The 21,635-nt window shown below is 29.9% G+C and overlaps 2 protein-coding genes across 5 annotated transcripts; one reads left to right on the top strand and one right to left on the bottom strand.

Annotated features, from left to right (window-relative positions):
* The first annotated feature begins 28 nt into the window (after positions 1-28).
* Ufc1 (Ubiquitin-fold modifier conjugating enzyme 1) lies at positions 29-3,050 on the top strand. The gene is made up of 4 exons (XM_014428007.3): positions 29-239; positions 389-520; positions 1,882-2,049; positions 2,120-3,050. The coding sequence occupies exons 1-4, from the start codon at positions 120-122 to the stop codon at positions 2,198-2,200; spliced, it is 501 nt and encodes a 166-aa protein (XP_014283493.1). The 5' UTR covers positions 29-119; the 3' UTR covers positions 2,201-3,050.
* A 283-nt stretch (positions 3,051-3,333) lies between these two features.
* LOC106685375 (prion-like-(Q/N-rich) domain-bearing protein 25) lies at positions 3,334-12,209 on the bottom strand. Of its 4 annotated transcripts, none has more exons than XR_010844688.1 (10): positions 12,080-12,209; positions 11,801-11,982; positions 10,023-10,300; positions 9,800-9,952; positions 9,552-9,713; positions 8,177-8,317; positions 7,609-7,731; positions 7,384-7,523; positions 5,876-6,010; positions 3,334-4,126 (listed from the first exon to the last, which is right to left on the bottom strand). XR_010844688.1 is itself a non-coding variant. In XM_014428003.3 (10 exons), the coding sequence occupies exons 3-10, from the start codon at positions 10,108-10,110 to the stop codon at positions 4,029-4,031; spliced, it is 1,044 nt and encodes a 347-aa protein (XP_014283489.1). In that variant the 5' UTR covers positions 10,111-10,300; positions 11,801-11,982; positions 12,080-12,207; the 3' UTR covers positions 3,334-4,028. The 4 variants fall into 4 exon arrangements, 3 of the variants coding, with proteins under 3 accessions (XP_014283489.1, XP_024215324.1, XP_014283488.1); XM_014428003.3 differs by having other exon boundaries at positions 7,380-7,523; positions 12,080-12,207; XM_024359556.2 differs by having other exon boundaries at positions 7,380-7,523; positions 12,094-12,189.
* Between the last annotated feature and the right edge of the window lie 9,426 nt (positions 12,210-21,635).

Genomic DNA, 21,635 nt, shown 5'->3' with positions numbered 1-21,635 from the left:
CTGGTTCCTAATGAAAATTGAAGGGGGGGGAATGGCAGTTGTGTTGGAAGTTCAAGTGTGGTTTGTCCATCTGTTTGTTTCTTCTCTTTGACAATGTCTTTGTAAAATAGGTTCTCATAATGGGTGATGAATCAAAGAAAACTTTAAGTAAGATCCCACTGTTGAAAACCAAAGCTGGGCCTAGAGACAAAGAATTATGGCCTCAAAGGTTAAAAGAGGAATATATTGCACTCATTCAGGTATCCTGATAACTCTGATTTTTCATTGATTTGGTCTAGTTTAATTCATTGTTAGTCAAGGATCACATTTAATACTATTGTAAAATTCCATCCTCATTTCATTGATTTTCTTTCATGTACTTGACAATGTTTGTTTCTGTTCCTTGCAGTATGTTCAACATAATAAGAAAACAGATAATGATTGGTTCAAGTTGGAATCAAATAAAGAAGGCACTAGGTGGTTTGGAAAGTGTTGGTTTATCCATAATTTGTTGAAATATGAATTTGACATTGAGTTTGATGTAAGTATCATCTGTTCGTTTACTGATTTCTTATATTTTTTATATAATTACTTTGATTATGCCTGATATGTATTTGCCTTTTATTTAAATTAAGTTTTAACTTAAATATATACATTTTTGAAATATTCTATTCTGTTAGGAATTAAGTTGATTATTATTTGAGGTATCTTTACCCTTTCACTCCTGTAACCCTTTCCATATGTCCCAGTGGACGCTTCACATTGTCTGTTCGGTTAAGTAACTTTGGGAAACGGGATTGTTTCCCCATACCACTGGGACACCTTGCTCCTACCTCAGGGACACATCGGGATACCTTAACTCTACCACTGGGACAAAAATCCATTTTCTGACCCATTCGTGCTAAAAATACAAAAACTTGTATTTTCTATCCCTAAGTTTCTATTTAGAGATTTCTAAGTTAACTTTTTTTTTCACAATTGGTACTGAAAGGGTTAATTATTTAAAAATTGTATATAAAGAAAAGTTTAATTTTATTTGATGACTTATTATTAGTCTTTCATTTAAAAGTGTTTAACCTCAATACTGGTAAGATAGACACTTGTATATGTTTACTTGTTTATGAATTTGTTTTTTTTTACACTTTCTTTATTTCTAATGTTATCTCTTTTATGATCCAACATAATAAACTCTGTTAGTATAAATTACGTTACTTTTAAAAAATAAATTTCTGTATTTGTTTGAAAGTTATAGTTATATTTCTATGAAACTGATTTTTAGTAGAGTGGCTCTAATACCATTTACAAAGGCTTTCTCTAAAAGCAGAGGTTTCATGCTAGCAGAAATTGTGATAGTAACATCTGTCCACGCCACTGTCATCATGAAAACTGATATTTTCTGTGGTACCATCAGGACTTGCTAAATAGTTGGTAGTACTATCTGCTATCCCTGCGCATGCGTAGACAAGTTTCACAACAGATGTGTTTAGTGAAACCTTGGCTTAAGAAATTTTTCCAAGTCTCTTTTTTGTTATCATCATCCTCCTCTTTATGAGTTTCTTTCAATGACATATAACTGAGGCATGTCCACTAGTCTGTCTGACATACATACATACATGACCTTAATACTCAGTAAATAACATTTAAGTGCTTTGCATCTAATTACTTTAGTGTATTTTTTCTACAAATGTAAAGTTTTTTTTTTTTTATCATTTCTCTTCAATTTGAATTATTAATATCTTAGTCGATCAAAGCTTGTGTTAAATTGAGAGTGTAGTGCCACAAGTGCCTTTATTATTTTAAATCCTCTTATTTTCTTTGTTCTATTTAAATTGATAATATTCTTATTTAAACTTTGTAAGTTTTTCTGTATTATTGTTTTTATAATTTTTTGATTTTTTTTAGATACCTGTCACATTTCCCGTTACAGCACCTGAGATAGCAATCCCAGAGCTTGATGGAAAAACAGCAAAAATGTATAGAGGAGGTAAAATTTGCTTGTCAGATCATTTCAAACCCCTATGGGGAAAGAATGTACCTAAGTTTGGTATTGCACATGCTATGGCTCTTGGTGTAAGTTTTATTATTTGTTATTAATACTATTAAGTTGTTAATACACATAATATAAAAGTTGATATTTTAGTTGGGACCTTGGCTTGCTGTTGAAGTTCCAGATTTGATAGAAAAAGGAGTAATTAAATATAAAGAAAAGGAACAGTCTTGATAAGATTTGTTTCACCCACAAAAAAATGTGATTTTCAGACACATTGTGTACCATCTGTTAATTATCTTCACATGCAAGAAAGTTGCATGCTCAGATTTTGTATTTTTATCTTAAAATTTTATTAATTCATACCTCTTTGACTCTTTTCCTGTAATAAAATACAGAGAGGTTAAGTTCTATTTATGTTTATTGGTGATTTTATTCTTATACCCCAGAATTTAGATTTTTTTATGCTAATAAATTTAATGTGGTAAATTCAAATTTTTAAAATTGTAAATAAAGCTTATAAAAATATTTTTTCTAAGAAAGTTATAATTATCATTTAACTTTTTCAATTTTGTTTTATCATAGATTTCTTACCCATGTTTGTTTTGTATTATTGTTATGTTTTTAATAAAGATTAAACGTTTTTACAAATTATTTTGTTTTGAACCATTCATGTAACTTTTGAAAAGATAATAATTTAATTTTTTATGTTACATATAAAGTGAACAGATTCCTTTCAAAATTATATGAATACAATCAGTTTATTTATTTTTATATATTTATTAATAAAAAATATTCTTATTTGTTCATTGGCAGTTAATAGAATATTTTTTTGTACCCTCCATAAGAAAAGGAAAAAGGAAAATAGGTACATGGAATGTTAGTTGAGGTTGGTATCCTTTTTTCTACCATCGGTATTTTAAGGTTTTATTTAAATTGTACACTGTATGTGAAAGATCAAGGGCGCAAAGTGCGCATATATAACTTATAGAACAGTTAATAGAAAAGTAAATTATATTTTTTATATTTGGAAATTGTAGTAAAGCACAAATGGGAATGAATAAAATATAAATGTTATTTTTGCTATGGTTTTTTTTTTTTCTGTAATATTATTCATTTTTGTAGATTTTGTGACCCTTAATGATTCCTTGTGTGAATTGTGATGGCATTGATGAAAAAGTATCTAAATATACACTGTAAAGGTAACAACACAATTATTAAATGATAGATCTGTTTATATAGGCAGGACTTGTCTGTAGCCGAGGGAGTTAAGGCAACTCCACATAATGAAAACTTGACCCCCTCCTCCACTCTGGTTGAATAGGTTAATTAACTGAAATGACCTGATAGAGGATAATAAAAAAGGATCCATTCTATTTTTTTTTATTTTATGAAAATGCATGATGAGAACAGAATTATAAGCACCACTTTTATTTTCAACAGCTCAATCATAGGTACAAATCTATATCAATATATTTTAAAACAACATAATAAATAAAAACTATATAACACTAATAAAAGAACATGTAAGTCATTCAAATAACAGTAAAATGGCTCAAGATTTACCAATTTAAATTTGTTTAAATTAAACTATACATAAATAAAAAATAACAATACTATAAAATAAAGGTGTTAATATTTCAAATATATTAATTAAAATAAAGTTTAATATAAATGACTAGGCAAAAATATCTTATTAAGATACAAAAGGTAATCATGACTAATGACCTTAATTAATAATCACATTGTTAAGGAATGACATCTTTATTTCATGTGGCTTGTGCTGGTCATATATAAATTACTCATTTATTAATAATAATTTACAACACATGATCTGGTTTTTAATTTTAATGAAAATTATCATTCAATATAAAATACTTGGTAGTATTAAAATGTACATAAAACATTACAAAATGTACATACAAATTTACAAAATGCAATATTAAAATATATATAATACACTTTTATACTTGAATTTTAGTTGATTAAATAAATTTTAAAATGAAGGCACACAGTTTTATAAAACATTACTGTTTTTTTTCATCATCTTACAATTTTAAAATTATTTAAAACTAATAACTTGTATGATTATTAGTAATCCACTGTAGATAAGTATCTCAGGTGGTATTCTATGTCCTGTATTAGTCTCAGTACCGTTTTCTGCAATATTAAATAAAAGCTCTAAGTAATTGAAAAAATAAATAATTGGAACAATATTTGAGGCAAAACCATTTTTATTAATATTTCCATTCTGAATATAAGTGTCATTAACAAAGAACACTACTCAAATAAAAATGTATTCAATAGTGAATAGTGAATAATTTTTAATTTGTTATACAAAACGAGTATTCAATATACAATTAAATTTTTATATGTTTAATATTGTTCTACTATTTTTAATTTATTAGTAAGAATATATTAATGGACACTTCTACCAAATGAACATCTGTAATAAGCAGACAATTTTATTTTCCCAACATCAAACCTTTACACTAATTTTAACTTCTACTAATCAAACCTTTTAATAATTAGACAAAGGCACAGATTTAGACCTTTTTGACAGGAAAAATTATATCTTAAGTGGACAGTAGATGAAAAGAAAGACATTATTTATTCAAACAATAGATTGTTAGAGCTAGTAGTAAGCGGCATGCTAAAATTAGTTATTAGAATTTTATTTCTTTGATTTTTGGAGGGGATTTATCATAATGTTATGTCTAAACGTTTTCCTTATTTTACTTCCAAACATCTTCCTTCAATCTAATGACCATCTTATTATCACTAAATCCACTATGAGTAATTCTGTTGTCATGGACAAAACTGACGTGACAAAATTCAACAACTCCTATTTGACCATACCAATTACTGACCGACCACCTGTGATCCTATGCACTTTCTTTTTATCCCACTTTAACAAACTTCTTAAAAACCTCCTTAAAACCAATTAAATTAACTACTAAACCTACTTCAACCTCATATTCTATTATTGAATTATACTTAAACAGGATCCCTAAAATCCTTAAAACTGAAAGCCCCCTCTGCTCCTTCTTCTAAATTCAGTCAAATCCTTCTCCTCTTCAAATTCTTAGCGATGATAACCCAAAATAATCCTTCCAAATCTCAGATAATTTTATCTTGGCTTCTTTTGGAAGAAGATAGTTTGCCATATGAAGTAGATGAAAGGAAGATAATCTGTGTGGTGGTCAATAAAGGTACCAAAATAGTAGGAAAAACTATTGATTGTTAACCAAAATTTCACCCCACTTTGCAGGGCTGTCTTGATTGAAACAAGGATGACAAGTAAAGTCCTTGTTTAGACTGTTGTATTAGTTGTCATCCTTGTTTGAATCAAGACAGCCCTGCAAAGTGGGGTGAAACATTGATTAACAATAAATATTTTTTCTACTATTTTGGTACCTTAATTGACCGCCAATCGGACTATCTTCCTACAATTTAACTTCTTATGTTTAAAAAAGCCATTTTACTCACATCCCTATTAAACAGTTCTTCATATTAAAGAGAATAGCTGGACCACTATTAAATCTCATACCACCCTTAACTTTACCTTATACCTTGAATCCCTAGAATTCTGCAGTAGATCTGGTCAATTGACATACTGGTTAAAACAAATATTAATTTTAGACAAAAAACAGTAAATAAACAGAAAATTTACAGTAGCTTAAGAGTTGTGGTGCGGTTTGGCACCAACATCAAAAAATAAGAAATCATTGTTACTGTTTAGGTTGATTTGGGATATTTACTTATCAAACTTAATAATAAACATTCACAAGTAAAATATTAGTTTCTTTACATAGGTTTTTTGTGCTTTTATCAGGACATTTTTGTTTGAAATCTTTTTCATTGACATATCCATTTTTATTTAAATTATGAGGATTATTAAGAAATCACCTTTTAAACAGTAACTTTGCTCCTCCATAACAAATCCATCTTTACACTGGCATAAACCTTCTTTACAGGTAATTCCATTTTGGGGTCCTTTCTCAATTATACATTCAGGATTATATTGGCATGGCTCAAGGAACCCTGAGAAACAAATTATTTTTAATACTTTTTTTTAATGTAAAAATATGACCGAATGATATTAATAAACTTAAGATAACAAATAGACTTCTACTATAGTCTATTAGTAGTTTACTAATATACTAAAGTTTTTAGCATATTCAAGTGAAACCTCATCAAATAAAAAACCTACCTGCCACATATCGTACCCTCAATGAAATACTAAATACTTAAAAAATATATAACTAATGTTATATAATATTATATATATTAATTATTATATAATTACTAATAATATAATGTAATTCAAAGAACTAGTTTTAAAATTAAAACTCATTTTTACTTGCTTTACAATCAAACTACCAATAATAGTAATCTGCTAATAGATTATAATTAGTAATTTACTGATACACTACTAATAATAATCTACTAATAGACAATTATATATTATCCATTAATAGACTGCTATTAGAAGTTTAATTTGTTAGCAGGAAAAATGTGTTATTACATAACAACAAAGTCTTTCAAATTCATTTTCTCAAAAGTTAGATTTTCGACTTATTTTAGTCTTTGTATTGCTAGATTATTAATAGTAGTTATTAACTGTATAACATCTAAAGGATTCATTATGATATTTTGTTCATTTAGTTTGTATTCCATTAAATAACAACTTACAAGGAAATATATTGTTATGAGATATGTTTGTGTTGTATTGAAGATGAAATTTAGAAGAAGAAAATGTATGTATGTAAAAAAATGTTTATGGTAAGAAGACAAAGTGTTAGCAGAGATACAACACAAATGGATACTTCCTGACTCATATAATGAATTTAGGTAATTGGGTTCTCAGATAGTCAACAATAATTATTATTGGATAAGTGTAAAAGAAAAGAGTTAAAAATACTAAAAGCTTATTTTTTTTTGGAAAATTGTTATTTATTTTTTTATCTTGTCCATATCCTTTATACAAGTGAGAGTAATCATACAAACAGAAAAAAATATCATTTCTAACCAGAAACTGATAAGATAACCAATGCTGCAAACATCTTCTACATAGTTTGTCCTTAATAATGTCCTTAACCAACATCCCATATAATGATGATTTACAATATTTTTTAATTAAGAGGGCGCTCCCAAAAATGTGATGACTCACTGCCCTGATGAAGGTTAAGATTGGGAATATATTACCCACAATCGGTTGTAAATAAACTAAGCATATACTACTAAAAGAATCATTTATGTAATAAATAGTTGACATTAGTGATTATCAAGAAGATGGTAAAGATGGCTGTCAAGATTAAAACAAAAAATTTAATTATTTAAGTTACTGAGAAATTGTATAGGATTACTTATAGAAATTGACTCCTAAATAATTCAGGTTTTAATTACTTACGTACTGTTTTCCAGCATTTGCCATCTACAAAGTGTGAATCATTGTCACAGACACAAACATGTTTTTCTCCATCACATCTAGTATTTTGCAAAGAAACTGAACATTGGTCATCCACCTCACAGTCATCTTCCAATTTGTCTGCCACTTTTTATTTAAAATGAAAAAAAAAAGTTATAATTATTTGAATAAATTTTGACTTTAATTTACTTCTAAATAGAATACAGCATACATGGCAAACAGATATTATTCTTCCCAGTGACAAATTGTTGTTTACATCTACAAAATCCATGTATACATCCTGAATTTTCATTATTGGTACATCCTGCATCATCGAGACAACGGCCACCTAATTCTGGAAATAAAAAATTTATAAGTTCTGTAAACTCAAAAATATTCTGAGCAGGATAAAGAAAAACAATAAATAAAACTTTGAAAAAGACTTATGGTTAATAGAATCAACAAAGTAATTAATACCACATCTTAGAATCTAAAGTTTTCATGCTGTGCCATAAAATTATGTTAAAATAGGAAAAACTACATTTTAGTCAATTCATCATCAAAAAACATATGAGAGGCTTATTACTAAATTTTGTCACAAATAATGCTCACACTAGAAGTTAAAATCATTATATTGGGCTAATTTTTTATTTAATTTTTAGAAATCATGATTAGTCATAAAATTATTAAAATTTAATAGAAAAATAATAGTTGATTAATAACAACCAAAATCATTGCAAAAAAGAAATCAATACCTCTAATGAATTGAAGTATTAGAAATAGTCATCGTTATTTTTTACCTGAACAAGGTTGACAATCTTTTAGATCAACGGTTGGGCAGTACTTCGGTGGGCAAATGCACTGAGCACTGGCACAATAAGCATTTATATCCATTGATCTTGTATAACAGTTACCATTGACTTCACATCTTTCTCCAATTACTAAAAAACCAAAGCATGAAACTATTTAGATCATTTAATTTAATTTAAAGAGCAAACTTTACACAGGTTATCAATCGAGTTAAACCAAATCAAATAATTCCTAAATGTAGGAATCATCTTTCTTTTCACTAAAAACTACAAAATAGGAATTCAAAGATTTGGATAACATAAAGTACATTCAATACTTATTCCAAAATATAGTTTTTATTAAAGATTTTTTTTTTGTATTATACAGAAAATGATATCTTCTTCTACAAGGCACAAAATGGAAATAAATAACTAATTAAAATTTTACTACCCTCAATATTCTTTAGAGCCACCTCTTGCTCAAATTAAGGTATATAAATAGTAATGTATGCACACTATCAAGTGATTAAAGGTTTTTTTGTTACAGGTTTCTTCCACAGCAGATTCTCAGAACTCCTGGGCAGAGGTTAGAACATCCCATTGATGTTGGAATTGCTCCCACAATTGTATTGCTGTTTTCCAGTAATTTCAACAATCAAAACAAACTTAATCAAATCCTTTAGTAATTATCAGCTAGGATCCACTTCTTATAGATTTGAATAAAAGAATGTTAGTAGACATCACAACTCCAGCTATAACTTTCAGATACCACATGCTTTCATTTTCATCATTTTTCTTTATAATAAAAAATATAAATATGAAAAACAAAAAAAGGCCCATTTTACAAATTTCCAGGTGTAATAAACTGGTCTGTTTATCTAATCTGAGATCTGTTAGTCTAATGTTTAAGAATATGGTATAATTATGTCTTTTCCTAATGATTTACTCCTCTACCACAAAGCCATTTCGAAATGAATACTGACTGACAAAGGTGGGAATTGAACCCACAATGTTCCAACTTATTGTCAAACAAGACTTTTCTTTTTGGAATCGATTATGATAAATATAAGGAGTATAAGTCATATTTTCTAGATTTCTAGTTTTCATTTTTGAAATCGTGCCTATCATTTGAATATCTCTAAAAACATGATTAGCAAAAGTACAAGTCAGTGGTCACTATCTTTTTTTTTTTTTTTATTGTTCAGCATTGAGCCTTTCAGAATTAGTCATGTTGCACTATCAGGTGCAAAAAAAAATCATGCAAATGTGACTTATACTCCTAGTACTGATTAGAAATATTACACATATGCATTTCCATACAAATAAAGCATAAGCATTTATTTCAATAAAAATAAGGCATAAAGCAAGTTTATATAAATAAACTTACAAGATGTTTTATGGCATGTTCCATCTTTATAGTGTGCTTCTTTTGTGCACTGGCAACTACCAAGTTGATTATTTGAACCACTAAAAAAACACTTGGAGTGAAGGCCAAGTATCGTTTTACATTGAATATCCTTTTTACAGTGATCACCAATGAACAATGCTTCTATAATCAACAAGCTTGCAGTTAGTAATATATTTAGAAAAAAGACAGAGTAATCGTAACATTACATAAAAATGATTATTTAGAACCTCTAAGGCACACAGTATGATAAGCTTTCTTTCCGGGTATATTTGGCACACGATCGGGGACATAGTTAGCTTTGCATTGGCAAATTCCACTGGGATGGCAATAGGCATGAGTTGTACAATTGAAGTCACTAGTGCAACGATTGTGATTCGGATCTGAAATATATCAGAGGTGAACAAATAGAAAAATTGAAAATCTTTTGTGGCAATTAGCTTGTATTATTACCTTTTTTGAGTGGCTCAAAGCAGAATGATAGATTTCTTGACAAAGTTATGACGAAAAATGTAATAAAAAAAGTATTTACATTCCCCATTGCAAAGAAAATTATTAGAAATAATGGGGTGTTTATGGAGTAAATGAATCATAAGCCTCTCAATATAGCTTATCTAATTGTGATTAGATATAATCTTTTATCAATAGATTATAGCTAAGAGGTGATAAAAAAAAGGTGAATAAGAGTAGTAGGCAATGCAATTATACTATGAGTTACTATGAATCCTGAGCTAAAACAAAAAAAAAAAATTATCAAATTGTGTCCTAACTATAAGTATGAATAATATAGATATATTATGAATCCTTGCAATTTAGTTTAATTTAAATATTCAACTCGGCTTCTATATAATTTTTTTCAAAGAATAAATTCATTCTTATATAAAAAGTGTAGAAGACTCCACTAACAGACAAAGAGAACTAAATTTCTGAATAATGTACAGCTATTTATTTATCTTCTATGGTAACCCCAAATGCGAGAGCAAGTTGGGTAATACATGTAATGCGCCTATTAAGATTAGGAACACTATATGTATTATATATTGTATTTTTACCTTACATAATAAAGTTATACTGTAAATTGTGTCAATTAAGAAAATATGAAAACAGTGACCATCAGAAAATTACTATGAAAAGAGAAAGTTAAGGACCAGTAAGTATAATTTAAATAAACAAAAATAACTAAAGAAAATATATAAAACAAAAGATATGCCAATTAATTAATTAAACTGTGTTTCTAGATTCTTCAATGTCGGTTTGTAAAATGAAATCTAGAAAATCTCAATTAAATTTTATTATTAGCCTATATCTAATGTCCTGTTCATTATGAAATTGTCTGAAGTTGAATACTAAGAGTTGAAATTTTGTATGTTTGTTGTGCAGAGACCTATCATCATGTACTATGTTAAAAATTGATTAATTTCTCCATGTGCAGGAATTGTGAGAATAGTCTTGTTGCCGCTACCGAGCATTTTTTAATAGTTGTGATGCAAAAGAACAAATCAATGAAAGATTGGTGATTTCAAAGAAGTAGAAAATGCATGGTTTCATCTAACTAATATCTCTTTTGATATAGGATTAGAAGCTTATTATATTATAGCTTAAGGTAACTGCAATAAACTTTACAACTTTGTCCTCTCTATCATTAAATTTAATATTGAGGTTCCACAAATCTCATTAAGGGACATGACCGCCTTGCGGGTCAGGGAGTAGGTCCCAGAGCGCTCAGTTCCGAACATTGTGGGTTCGATTTCCACTTGGGGCAGTTAATATTTATTTTCCAGCAGGAGATTTAAAAATGAATCTTGACACACCGACCTTAGTTAGTATGTGGCAGCAACTCTAGTAGAGCCAGGGGTTGGTAAAAAGGACCAGGAGGCCCACTTGCCGGACTTGTTTCCCCCTACCAAATACTAATACCAATACCCCCAAATCATTCAGCGTTTATATCAATATTATTACTAGTTTTGAAAGTATAATTTTGCCAAATTCTTTCTGATTTTGGCAGTAAATTTTATAAGTATAAATTAGTCTTCATAACTTTAACATTAATTTATTTGTTTTTAAGATATGGTGCGGGCTGCGGGGAATCATGAATTTATAATTTTTTTAAAAATTAAAATGCCATTAGAAAAACGACACTATCCGATTTTTACAAAATAAATAAACCGTTAGGTATTTCTTCATTACTAAGACAAGCCAAAAAATTAAAATGAATACATAAAATCAATTACCATTGAGTTAAGCAATGTTATATTTCTTTTGTATTAAGCAAGTTTAAACATCAACGTTGTTAGATTTTGATCCATCTTTCTGAATGGATTACATATCAAACATTGTAAGCAGAGGAGAGTTAATTGGCGCACTTCAATAATAATTAGATCACAAAAAATAAAGTTTTCTTATTGTCGAAATACTGGAACAAAATCAAACTGTCGATTAGGGTATGCGTTAATTAATTTAATAATTGATAAATAGTTTATCTAATTCAGAAGAAGCGCTATGGTTATTACAGATTAATTTGCACCTAATACAATACGGGACAACTTCTTGACTTTAAGTGATTCACTGATCACTTAATTTGCATCCAGTGAATCACATAACGCTCCCGGTAGAATCTTGAGATAGGTGACAAGTGATACGCTGATTATTACAAAGAGGTTTTCTTATGACTGCATGCTTGAGAGCCGGAGTAATATGGAGAGGGTGGGACGTTGGGAAAAGGCGGAGCTTGCGTGTATAAGGTGTGTGTTACATGCAGAGGTTCCACGGTGACGGTGATAGTGACAGTAAGTTTGTCGTTCATGCGCAGATATTTGAAAGTACTATCAACTATCAAGCCTATGGAATTGTTAGGTTACAACATCTAAATTGCAGCGATATCGCTCACTATCACGATTACTGTTACTATCATCATCAAAGAACATTCGCTATTGGAGCCGGAGACTAAGGGCCTAGTGCAGGGACTACCAAATGGTTTTGATCACTGATCCCTAAAAAATATCTAATTCTCTTATTGATCCGCTGGATGAAAAAACTTATGCTATTCCTAAATTATTTACTTTAAAACTCTACAATTACCATTTCGATGTAAAATCATATTTAGTGTGTTCATGTCAATAACATTGTTATTCATTGTGCCAGTAGCGACACTATATGACATGATATACGAGCGAGTGGAAGTACAAGCATCTTCAACGCTTCTTAACAGAGTGTGCTCCTTAAGATTGCACAAAATATTGTATGATGTTGATCTATTAGCTGAATTGTAAGTAGTTTAATGTTCTTATTTATAAACCATGTAAATTTCATTGCAATTGTAAATATATAAATAAAAACACGGACAAAAGAATATATTGATACAAAGTAAATTAATTTCTTACTGGCCTTTGCATTCGTAGCAGTATGATTACCCTAGAGTTTCCTGTTTTCGTGAAACATTGATTAGTCACATTTACTCAGTATATTGTAGTATTTTTTATATTACCTAAAGAATTTTTATTGTACGATAAATCTCATACCTATAGAAATAGGATAGGTCTCCCGCTATTCCACTCCCAAAAGATCTTATGGGATCCACGATGAATGTCCACCGATGGGCGGGCCGTGTCAAATCTTCTACCACTCCAGTCCTGTCGAAGAAAATCGGTTAGATTTGCTCCTAAGGCTACCTAGGTTTGAACAGTCACCTCCTCTATCCTTTAAAATTTTAACAAACATCCTTTTTTGTTCATAATAAATGTAATTTGTTATTTCAATAGATATTTGTTCATCCAGAAATACAAGTTTATCAATAACTGCTCTTCTCTTTCTATTATAAATTTTATTGTATAGTGTTTTATTATTATTATTCTTTATTTTATTCTGTTTTGTGTGTCACTTTGCTGATGGCACAAGTTTCCCTGAAATATAATACTTTTTTTAGATAGAAAAACCTATAAAAAATGATCTAGCTCATCCTTGTAGTTTTTTTTTCCCCCAAATCAAATCTTCTCTTTTCTAAATGAATCATGGGCTGGAATTACATTATACATTATGGTATTAAATATGTTGTACAGGCAAAATGTATGACTTATTTTATTTTCTTAATGATGACCTTTATGGCAATCATAAAATTATCCCTATACTTTTAATAATTAATCATTTGCGATACTGTTCTTTAGGTAATCGACTAATATATGTAATGTAATGAAAAACCAATGCTATCCAAAATAGTAAATTTTTAACGTTATTCTAGCTTAAGATTCAAATACTGGAAGACAATTCTTGTGTACTTTACCAAATTCATAAATTTTAACTCAAATTCTCTTCCCAAAATTTGATTTAAAAAAAAAAATTTAAGCTACGGATAAAATCTTATTTTTATCAACTCTTTGCTTATTATCGATATATTGGTTGGAAGGCTGTAGTTCATTGATAAATAGGAAATGTTGAGTACCTTACTGCCCACTTTTTGTTGAGCTTACTCTCATACAACTTGGTGAGGGTGTGCTTCTGGTTGGTAGGATGAACTCCAGCTCTGACTAAAACTCTCCTGTATGATTTCTACCATTTCCTGAATCTCTATTTCCAACATTCTTAGGAAATAAAATTTTGGAAGGGTGGCAGTTCTCCTGCCTTGTTTTTTCTACTCTTCATTCCAAACATAGCATAACATCTTTCTTTTTTGTATGTTTCTTCAAACCTGTTTGCAAATTTTTTGAGCTTACTAAAGGACTGTTTCTTATTATTGTCTATTTGTGTTTGGTAATACTATCCATAGTTGGCCTTAACTAAACATTAGAGTGAATACATTGAAAAAAATTAAAAATAATTATGTAAAAGTTTTAAAATATTAAAATAAAAAGAAGATGATCTGGATACGGTCAAAGAAAAACTCAAATAGTCTTAAAAATATTTATTATGAGCCTACGTTTTGCCCCATGTTGCAGGGTTTCATCAGGGCTAAAAAAGATTCAAATACTTAAATGATGTAAACATAAATGAACAAAGTAAAAAATTAAGAAGATGTACAGTGAAACGGTAAAATATGTTACATTGTACAAATTAAAAGTCATACTTTTGTCTAATTTAAAAGATCCTATTCCTTTCTTACACCATTCCAGTATAGTTTACGGGAATCCCTGTTCTACCCCCAGTTGTAAATCTTTCTATAATGGCAAAACTTAAAACCAACTTAAAGCCATATTTCCCAGCACAAAACTTCTATCAACTCCTGTAACCGTTTTTCCTCTAAATTATCTGAACACACTGTAAACCTCAATCATTCTTTTAACTTTGATCGCACATAAATTCTTGCTACTGTTCCCCACCATAAATAATGCCTCATTTCGGAATCAATCATCATTTAATATCAATTTAGCACAGAAATCTGTCAATCATAAAGTTGATAAAAGACTGCACCTCCCTGACATACCGATACATCTTAAGCCTTACAAAATCTCCATAATTCATATTTTACTCTATGTTCTGCATTTCAGAAGCTAACTTTCATGTCATGTCTTTTATTTTGTTATTTTTTAAATTCTCATCCCATATTTAATAACTTTATTTTTCTTTCGTGTATTCTATCCGTGTATATATAAATATAAATACATACGCCTGATGACTGAGACAATCAGCTGATTGAATGATGTATATAGAGGAGCGCTTAAATGAATAAAGCAGTGTTTCAGTTGCAACTGAGAGTGTCATTACTTGTTTCTTGTTCCTTTTTTTTTTACTTTTTGAACCTGATAACAATTAACTGGTGCCAAAACCCGGAATTTGAGAATCTTTGGATACCAGAACAATATTTAGTCTCAAGAAAAAATTTTTGTTTTCTTTGTTCTCTCTGAATTATGGCAGGTAATGGAATAGTGAGAACAACAGTTCTAAACATTAAGGGTCATAATTTAAACAACACACCTCCAGCTGCAGCCAACCAACCTCTAGCAGCAGTCAACCAACCTGTAGCCACAGTCAACCCATCTCTGATGAAGATGGAGCCACTACTGGGAGTCTCTTTAATGGAAGCTCATGCCACGATGCTTGAATGGATTAAAGTCCGCACGGCAACCTCTCAGAAAGGCAGTTTCCTACCTTGAAAGGTTTACTGGAGAAATGGTGAACTAAGTCATTTCCTAAAAGGGGGTGATCAACTGATAGGTCAAATAGAAGTGAAGACAGCCATAAACCTGCTCAATAGTTAGGAGACTGAAGTGTTAAGGGTAGTAGCCATCTGTAGGGTGAAAAGAAGTATTCTTAATCAAATTCAAGCGGATGAGGAGAGCATGATCAAGGCGAGATTGAAGAAGGTATTTTGGAGGAGGGCGATGGGCCCTAGAAGAGGACATATTTATGATGATTAGGGGGACAAAGAAACCAAGACAGTCTAATGGGCAGTATGCCGCAGAACTCCTGGCATGATACACAGAATTGCCGATAAACTCAGCGAGGTGATGGAGACAATCCAGATACAGGGTCGAATGCAATTTCTATCCATTGTACTAAAGATTTAGTTGGTAAAAGAGCTGGGGAAGGAGGGAATGCCAAGAGAACGCTCCTTCATAGAGTATGCTCAGGAACTAATAGATACAAGCGGAACAGGAGGCCCAAGTGGATGTAGAAAAGCCGGGATGGACTCGGATTGATTACAATCAGCCTAGGAATACTTATAACTCTTGGCAAGGCGAGAATAGCTAGTTAAAAGGAGAGAGAGGGCAAGAAATCAGGGAAACAAACCAAACGAGGCAAAACATAGAGGCAACATTCAGCAAGAGTGACACGGATGCGGAAAGATTGGATACCTGGCAGTGCAGTGCCCGTGCACCAGATGTTTCAAATGTGGAAATGAGGGGCACATAGCCAAAGAGTGTCCATACATGTACTGAAGATGTGGGTCAGGGCAAACCAATAAAGATCAACGCCCAACAGATTCGGAGAAGCAACCAGAGGTTGAGTAGATCATCTGATGAATCCATGGTAGCGTCAGGAACATCGGAGACTAAAGAAGAAGCTGAGGAGCCACAGAACCGAGGTAGTCAAGGGGACAGAGTGCAAACATTCAAAAGATGGAAATCCCTTGTGGAGCTGGACGCCCCCATCTGATAGAAGAAGGGAATTATTTCTTCTTCAGGAAGTTCGTTTACGGGTGGAAGGAGGTGGTGGGCCCTACGTGTTTCATAATGGGAAGTTGGTGAGTCACTGGAAAAAGAGGAAGTTAGCTGGGACTGAGACCATGAAGGCTGGACTAGACAGGTAAAGATGCAAGATGCACCCGGACTTATGTGGACTAAGACCAGGTAGACCAACCGGACGGATGCAGTGGACAAGGAACAGCTCTATCAGTAGAGCTATGACATGAGCATATTTTGGGAGCAGTGATATGCGCAAGCTCAGCACACTGCTGCTGCACTTCTTATGCCAGAAATGGCGAGGAAAGGAAAAAAAAAATAAAGTTAAAAAATAGTAATAAACTAATATTTTAACTTGTGAAAGTTTTCATATTTGACTAATCTTTTACTACTCAAACAATGAATTGCCCAAGTATCAAGAATGAGTAATTAACTCTGGTTTAAGAGTATATTGTAAAATTCAATCAATTGTGTGTAAATACATTGTTTCAAATAATGTCAATTAACTTTAGAAGTGTATCTTTGGTTTCAAAAATGTACATTTATAAAGCATTATATATCTGGATAATTAAGTTGACTAGTATCTGATAAAAATTTTTGAACAAAAGGTGAATTTATAGATTATCTAGTACCATTTCTATGAATATTTATCATATACCACCTGCTTGGCTGATATTTATCTATGCTTGCCTGATATTTATCTAGGCTTGCCTCTCCAGAACATATAAGTGTGTGGATACTGATGTTACTTTCATTGTTCATTGTTTAAAAAACGTTTGTATTTTGAATTGTGGTGAGTGACAAACTTAGGTGGTATGGTAAAGGAATGGAACAACTAACTGTTTAAATAAATCTTTCAGTATTGGGGTTACTATAAAAGGAAAAAATATATAGTGATTTTGGAAAAAAAAAATGACATAAATATATCAACTTCAATTAATTATTATAACTATTGTAAATCAAAACTAGACCATGTATATGTTTTTAAAAATAGGTTTGAAATAAACAGTAACTCATATTATATAAAAATGTATATTTCAGGCAGAGTACAATTGACATTGTCAACTATGTGCCCTTAACCATTCTTTATACACTAAACATTGAGATTTACATATTTCTAACAATGGAAATCACATCTATAAAATGTTAGAATTTGTGCATAAAGTATTTTATAGGGGTGCTTTTGAAGAAGTACAGATATTTTATTTAGGGGAAGCCTATATATAAAAAAATGAATTAAATGTGAGCCACCTGATACAAAGTAGATACATAACATTGAGGATTTTTTCATTTTTATAAAAATAAAACATGGAGAAAATAATGAACTATTCAAACTTATGAAAATGATCAGTAAATCATTGTAAAATAAGCATAAAACTGATGTGAATATTTCTTTATTCTTCAATAATGTTCATATTTCATTTCAAAGTATTTTTTGATAATTTTTATTATATTGTATTATAATGAAGTGTGTTCTATGATCTAATTTACATGGTCGCATGATTATACTTTGTAATATTAGTCAGTCAATCCTGTTATATTGCAGTGTATAATTACCACTTCACTGAAATATAAGCTTAGAAAGAAAGTTTTTATGGTTTCATGAAACTTGAATATATTTTTATTGTTTTGTTTTTTTATTTTTTAACCATGAAAATTAATGAAACTCATTTAAGATACTGTACATTGAAAGAATTTTGAAGCGGTTCTGGTACTCACAGAAATACTGAATTTTTTAAACTAAAATATTTTTTCCATAAATATTTTCTTTCCAACCTTATATAAAAATCAGAAGTGCATATACACATGAATGTTAAACTTTTTTTTTTTACCAACTACCAATGATTATGGTAACATTTACTGTTTAGTTTGAAATGAAATATTTGATGAAACTTTAACAATGATTTATGTATTTTTTTATTAGATAATACAGCCTGAGCTTAACTAAAATAATTTATTCAATTCAAGAAACCTAAGTAATAAATTAAAAAACAAAATCATCAATTTTGATTAGTTGGTGGTGAAAAACATATGTTCCCTTTCAATTATTTATAAAATTATATTATATGTTATAATTTATGTTTCGAATTCTTTTTCTCATCTGTATAACTCAATTATACAATACACCACATTTTATTTAAACACTAGTCTAAAATTAATCTGTTGTAATTATTAACAAGATATGAATATATATTCTAACTTATTACTAATTAATAATATCTGCAGAGTTTTTCTCTAGGTCGTTTGAGTCTGTTTTAGAGTTTATTGTGTGTTCAAGATTCAACTATTTTTTTTTTTTTTTTTTTTACATATTTAATATTATCTAATACATAAGAATTTTGAAAACCAAACATTATTAAGTGTTGCTTGTGTCGTGGTGTTTTTTCCCTTTACAATGCCTTATTTTTTATCTTTACAATGACTCACTTGGTGGGCTATTCTATCCTCAAGCTTTTTGGATGTTTCTACAACATATACTTTGATATCATGGGTGAACCCAGGGAGGGCAGCTGCTCCCTCCTTCCCCAGAAGTGAAATAAATTATTAATTTGAAAAAAAAATTTCAAGTAAATACTAATTGTAATAACAAATAAAGCACTACGACAATTATATATATTTTTCTTAAAATTTTGATTTCATTCACCTTTTCCATGCTGAAAAGTAATAACCTGATTGACTGTGGCTTGCAAACCTCCAAGTAGAAGCCTAACGCGATTTTACAAGCAAATTAATCAAGGGAAAGTGTGTTTTTCACCATTTTCTTTTTGATATTATTATATGACGCAACCAAATTATAAAAATAAGAAATTCATATTATATATATATATATTATTCTTTACATTTATAATTAATCAGCTCACAAAACAAGCACATTAAATATTTTCTATTATTATTTATGTTTTAGTTTTTTATACATATCTGTGCCAGTTTTCACTACTTTTCTTTTACAGAAAAATATTTTTTACATTTTTCACAATGTTAAATAAAAATACATGATCATTCAATAAATAAATCATTTTTCAGCTCATAAGCAAAGATTTTTGATGACATGGTCCTAAATATGACAGATATAACCTGTCTGACAAATATCTAACCTATAATTACTTCTTGTCTATGATATTTATTCCTAAGGCATATTTCTAGGCCTCTTTTAACTAATTTTATGAGCATTATAAATACAATTTTATTATACAATGATATACATCAGCTTTCATTAGGCTTCATTATAGAATTATTTGATCAGTTCTTTTACTTACAATGGTCAAGTGGTCAGTATCTTGTTTTGTGTTAGTTGTGACATTATACATTGAGTCTTCTCATTATCTACTCATTTGATGTGAGGACTAGTTGAATGCTTTGAACCAAATAAGAACTGTAAAAAGTATCATATACCTCAAGTATATATATACGTATACACACACACAGGGTTATGATACATTTTAAAAAGCCAATCCCAAACAGCTTAGCATATTGGGGAGAGGGAAAGTTATTAACTTTTATTTATTATTTATTCTTAACAATGATAATTTAGCTTAGTTAAACAATGACAGTATCAATTAGAATTTACCATTCCTCTAATCTATTTTTACTGATGTGATGACTGTTTTGGGTTAGAAATGATTTAATATTTAGATAAAATTTTAATCTACCATAACTGTCACACACTGGTAGGACTTAAGCCGAGGTTCCAATGTAACGATAATAGTGACACTAATAGATATATTAACCGCTATCTTAGCCACTATCAATTTACAAACTAAGATTTGCTTGATAGTTGGTAATGCTATCAACTATCTGCACATGGTTGAAAAACTAGCACAACAGATATTTGTCACATGGAATCTCAGACTAGAAACTGTTATTGTTTGAGATTATGCATATATCCATTAGCATTAGGGATTGTTAAAATCATTACGGCTTTTGGTAGTAGACAGCTAGAAGCTGTTAACTTCTACTTTATAAGGATTCTAAATTGGTGAGAAAACTCTAACAGTTGCTTTCTCTGAGTTGTCTATGCCTTAGGCCTGCCATACATATTGCAGGATACTTTTACAGTTGACCTACACTGGTTAATTGGAGCATTTGTTACACCTACTACTGATGAAACTGTTCAGATGAACAAGAGAAAATAAAAAAAAAATTAATAAATAAAAATTATTTATATCTTCATAATTGAGTATAACTGTGCTGATAGAAAGGATTCTGTGAGAATCAACTGACCCATATGGCTGACAAGTGTAGGAAAATGGTTTTGCATTGTTTTGTTTGTTCAGATTTAATATTTTGTTTTAAAATGATATTTCTTATTTGAAAACAGTTACTTATTTATCTTTTTGTTTTGAATGGAAGGATACGCAAGTTATAGAGGAATTTATGGAATTATACTAATCTGAAACTTGTATAGGGTATATGAAGATCAAGGAATATCATGATATGCACTGAGAGATAATGTATATAATAAATTATCAACAAAAAATTAAGGAACGGGAGCCTGATGTAGTTACAAATATATTAAATACATTAATAAATGATGGGAAACGTTTGTACCATCACACAAGTATGCACAAGTGAACTGTACAAGTATACTGAAACATGTATATTATGCATACTAAGTAGTATTACTAGTCTTTAGAGGTCAGATATATAACAGTGATCATACTGTTTTTCTACCAATGCCCATAGTTACTTTACTGTATCAATACATTATTAAGGTAATTGTCATGATTTTTTTATTTTTTATGCCTCTACACAATAGTAGGCAAGAGACCACATGGGAGGCCAAAAAAACAGATGAATAGATAACTATTGGAATTTTTTAATATTGAAAATTTGTTACAATTTATTATTTTCTGAAATGACTTCAGTTCCTAACTAAAAATAAATATAGGAACTTTCTAAAGAAGTCTTTGTATCTATTAGTAGTGGTGCACCATTAATGGTTTGTAATCTTAGG

The sequence above is a fragment of the Halyomorpha halys genome, unplaced genomic scaffold (genome assembly GCF_000696795.3).
Source record: "Halyomorpha halys isolate HHAL.00 unplaced genomic scaffold, Hhal_1.1 Scaffold687.1, whole genome shotgun sequence".
Lineage (NCBI taxonomy): Eukaryota > Metazoa > Arthropoda > Insecta > Hemiptera > Pentatomidae > Halyomorpha > Halyomorpha halys.
Note: the sequence above shows the minus strand (reverse complement) of the source record. Positions and strands in the feature narration are given on the sequence as shown.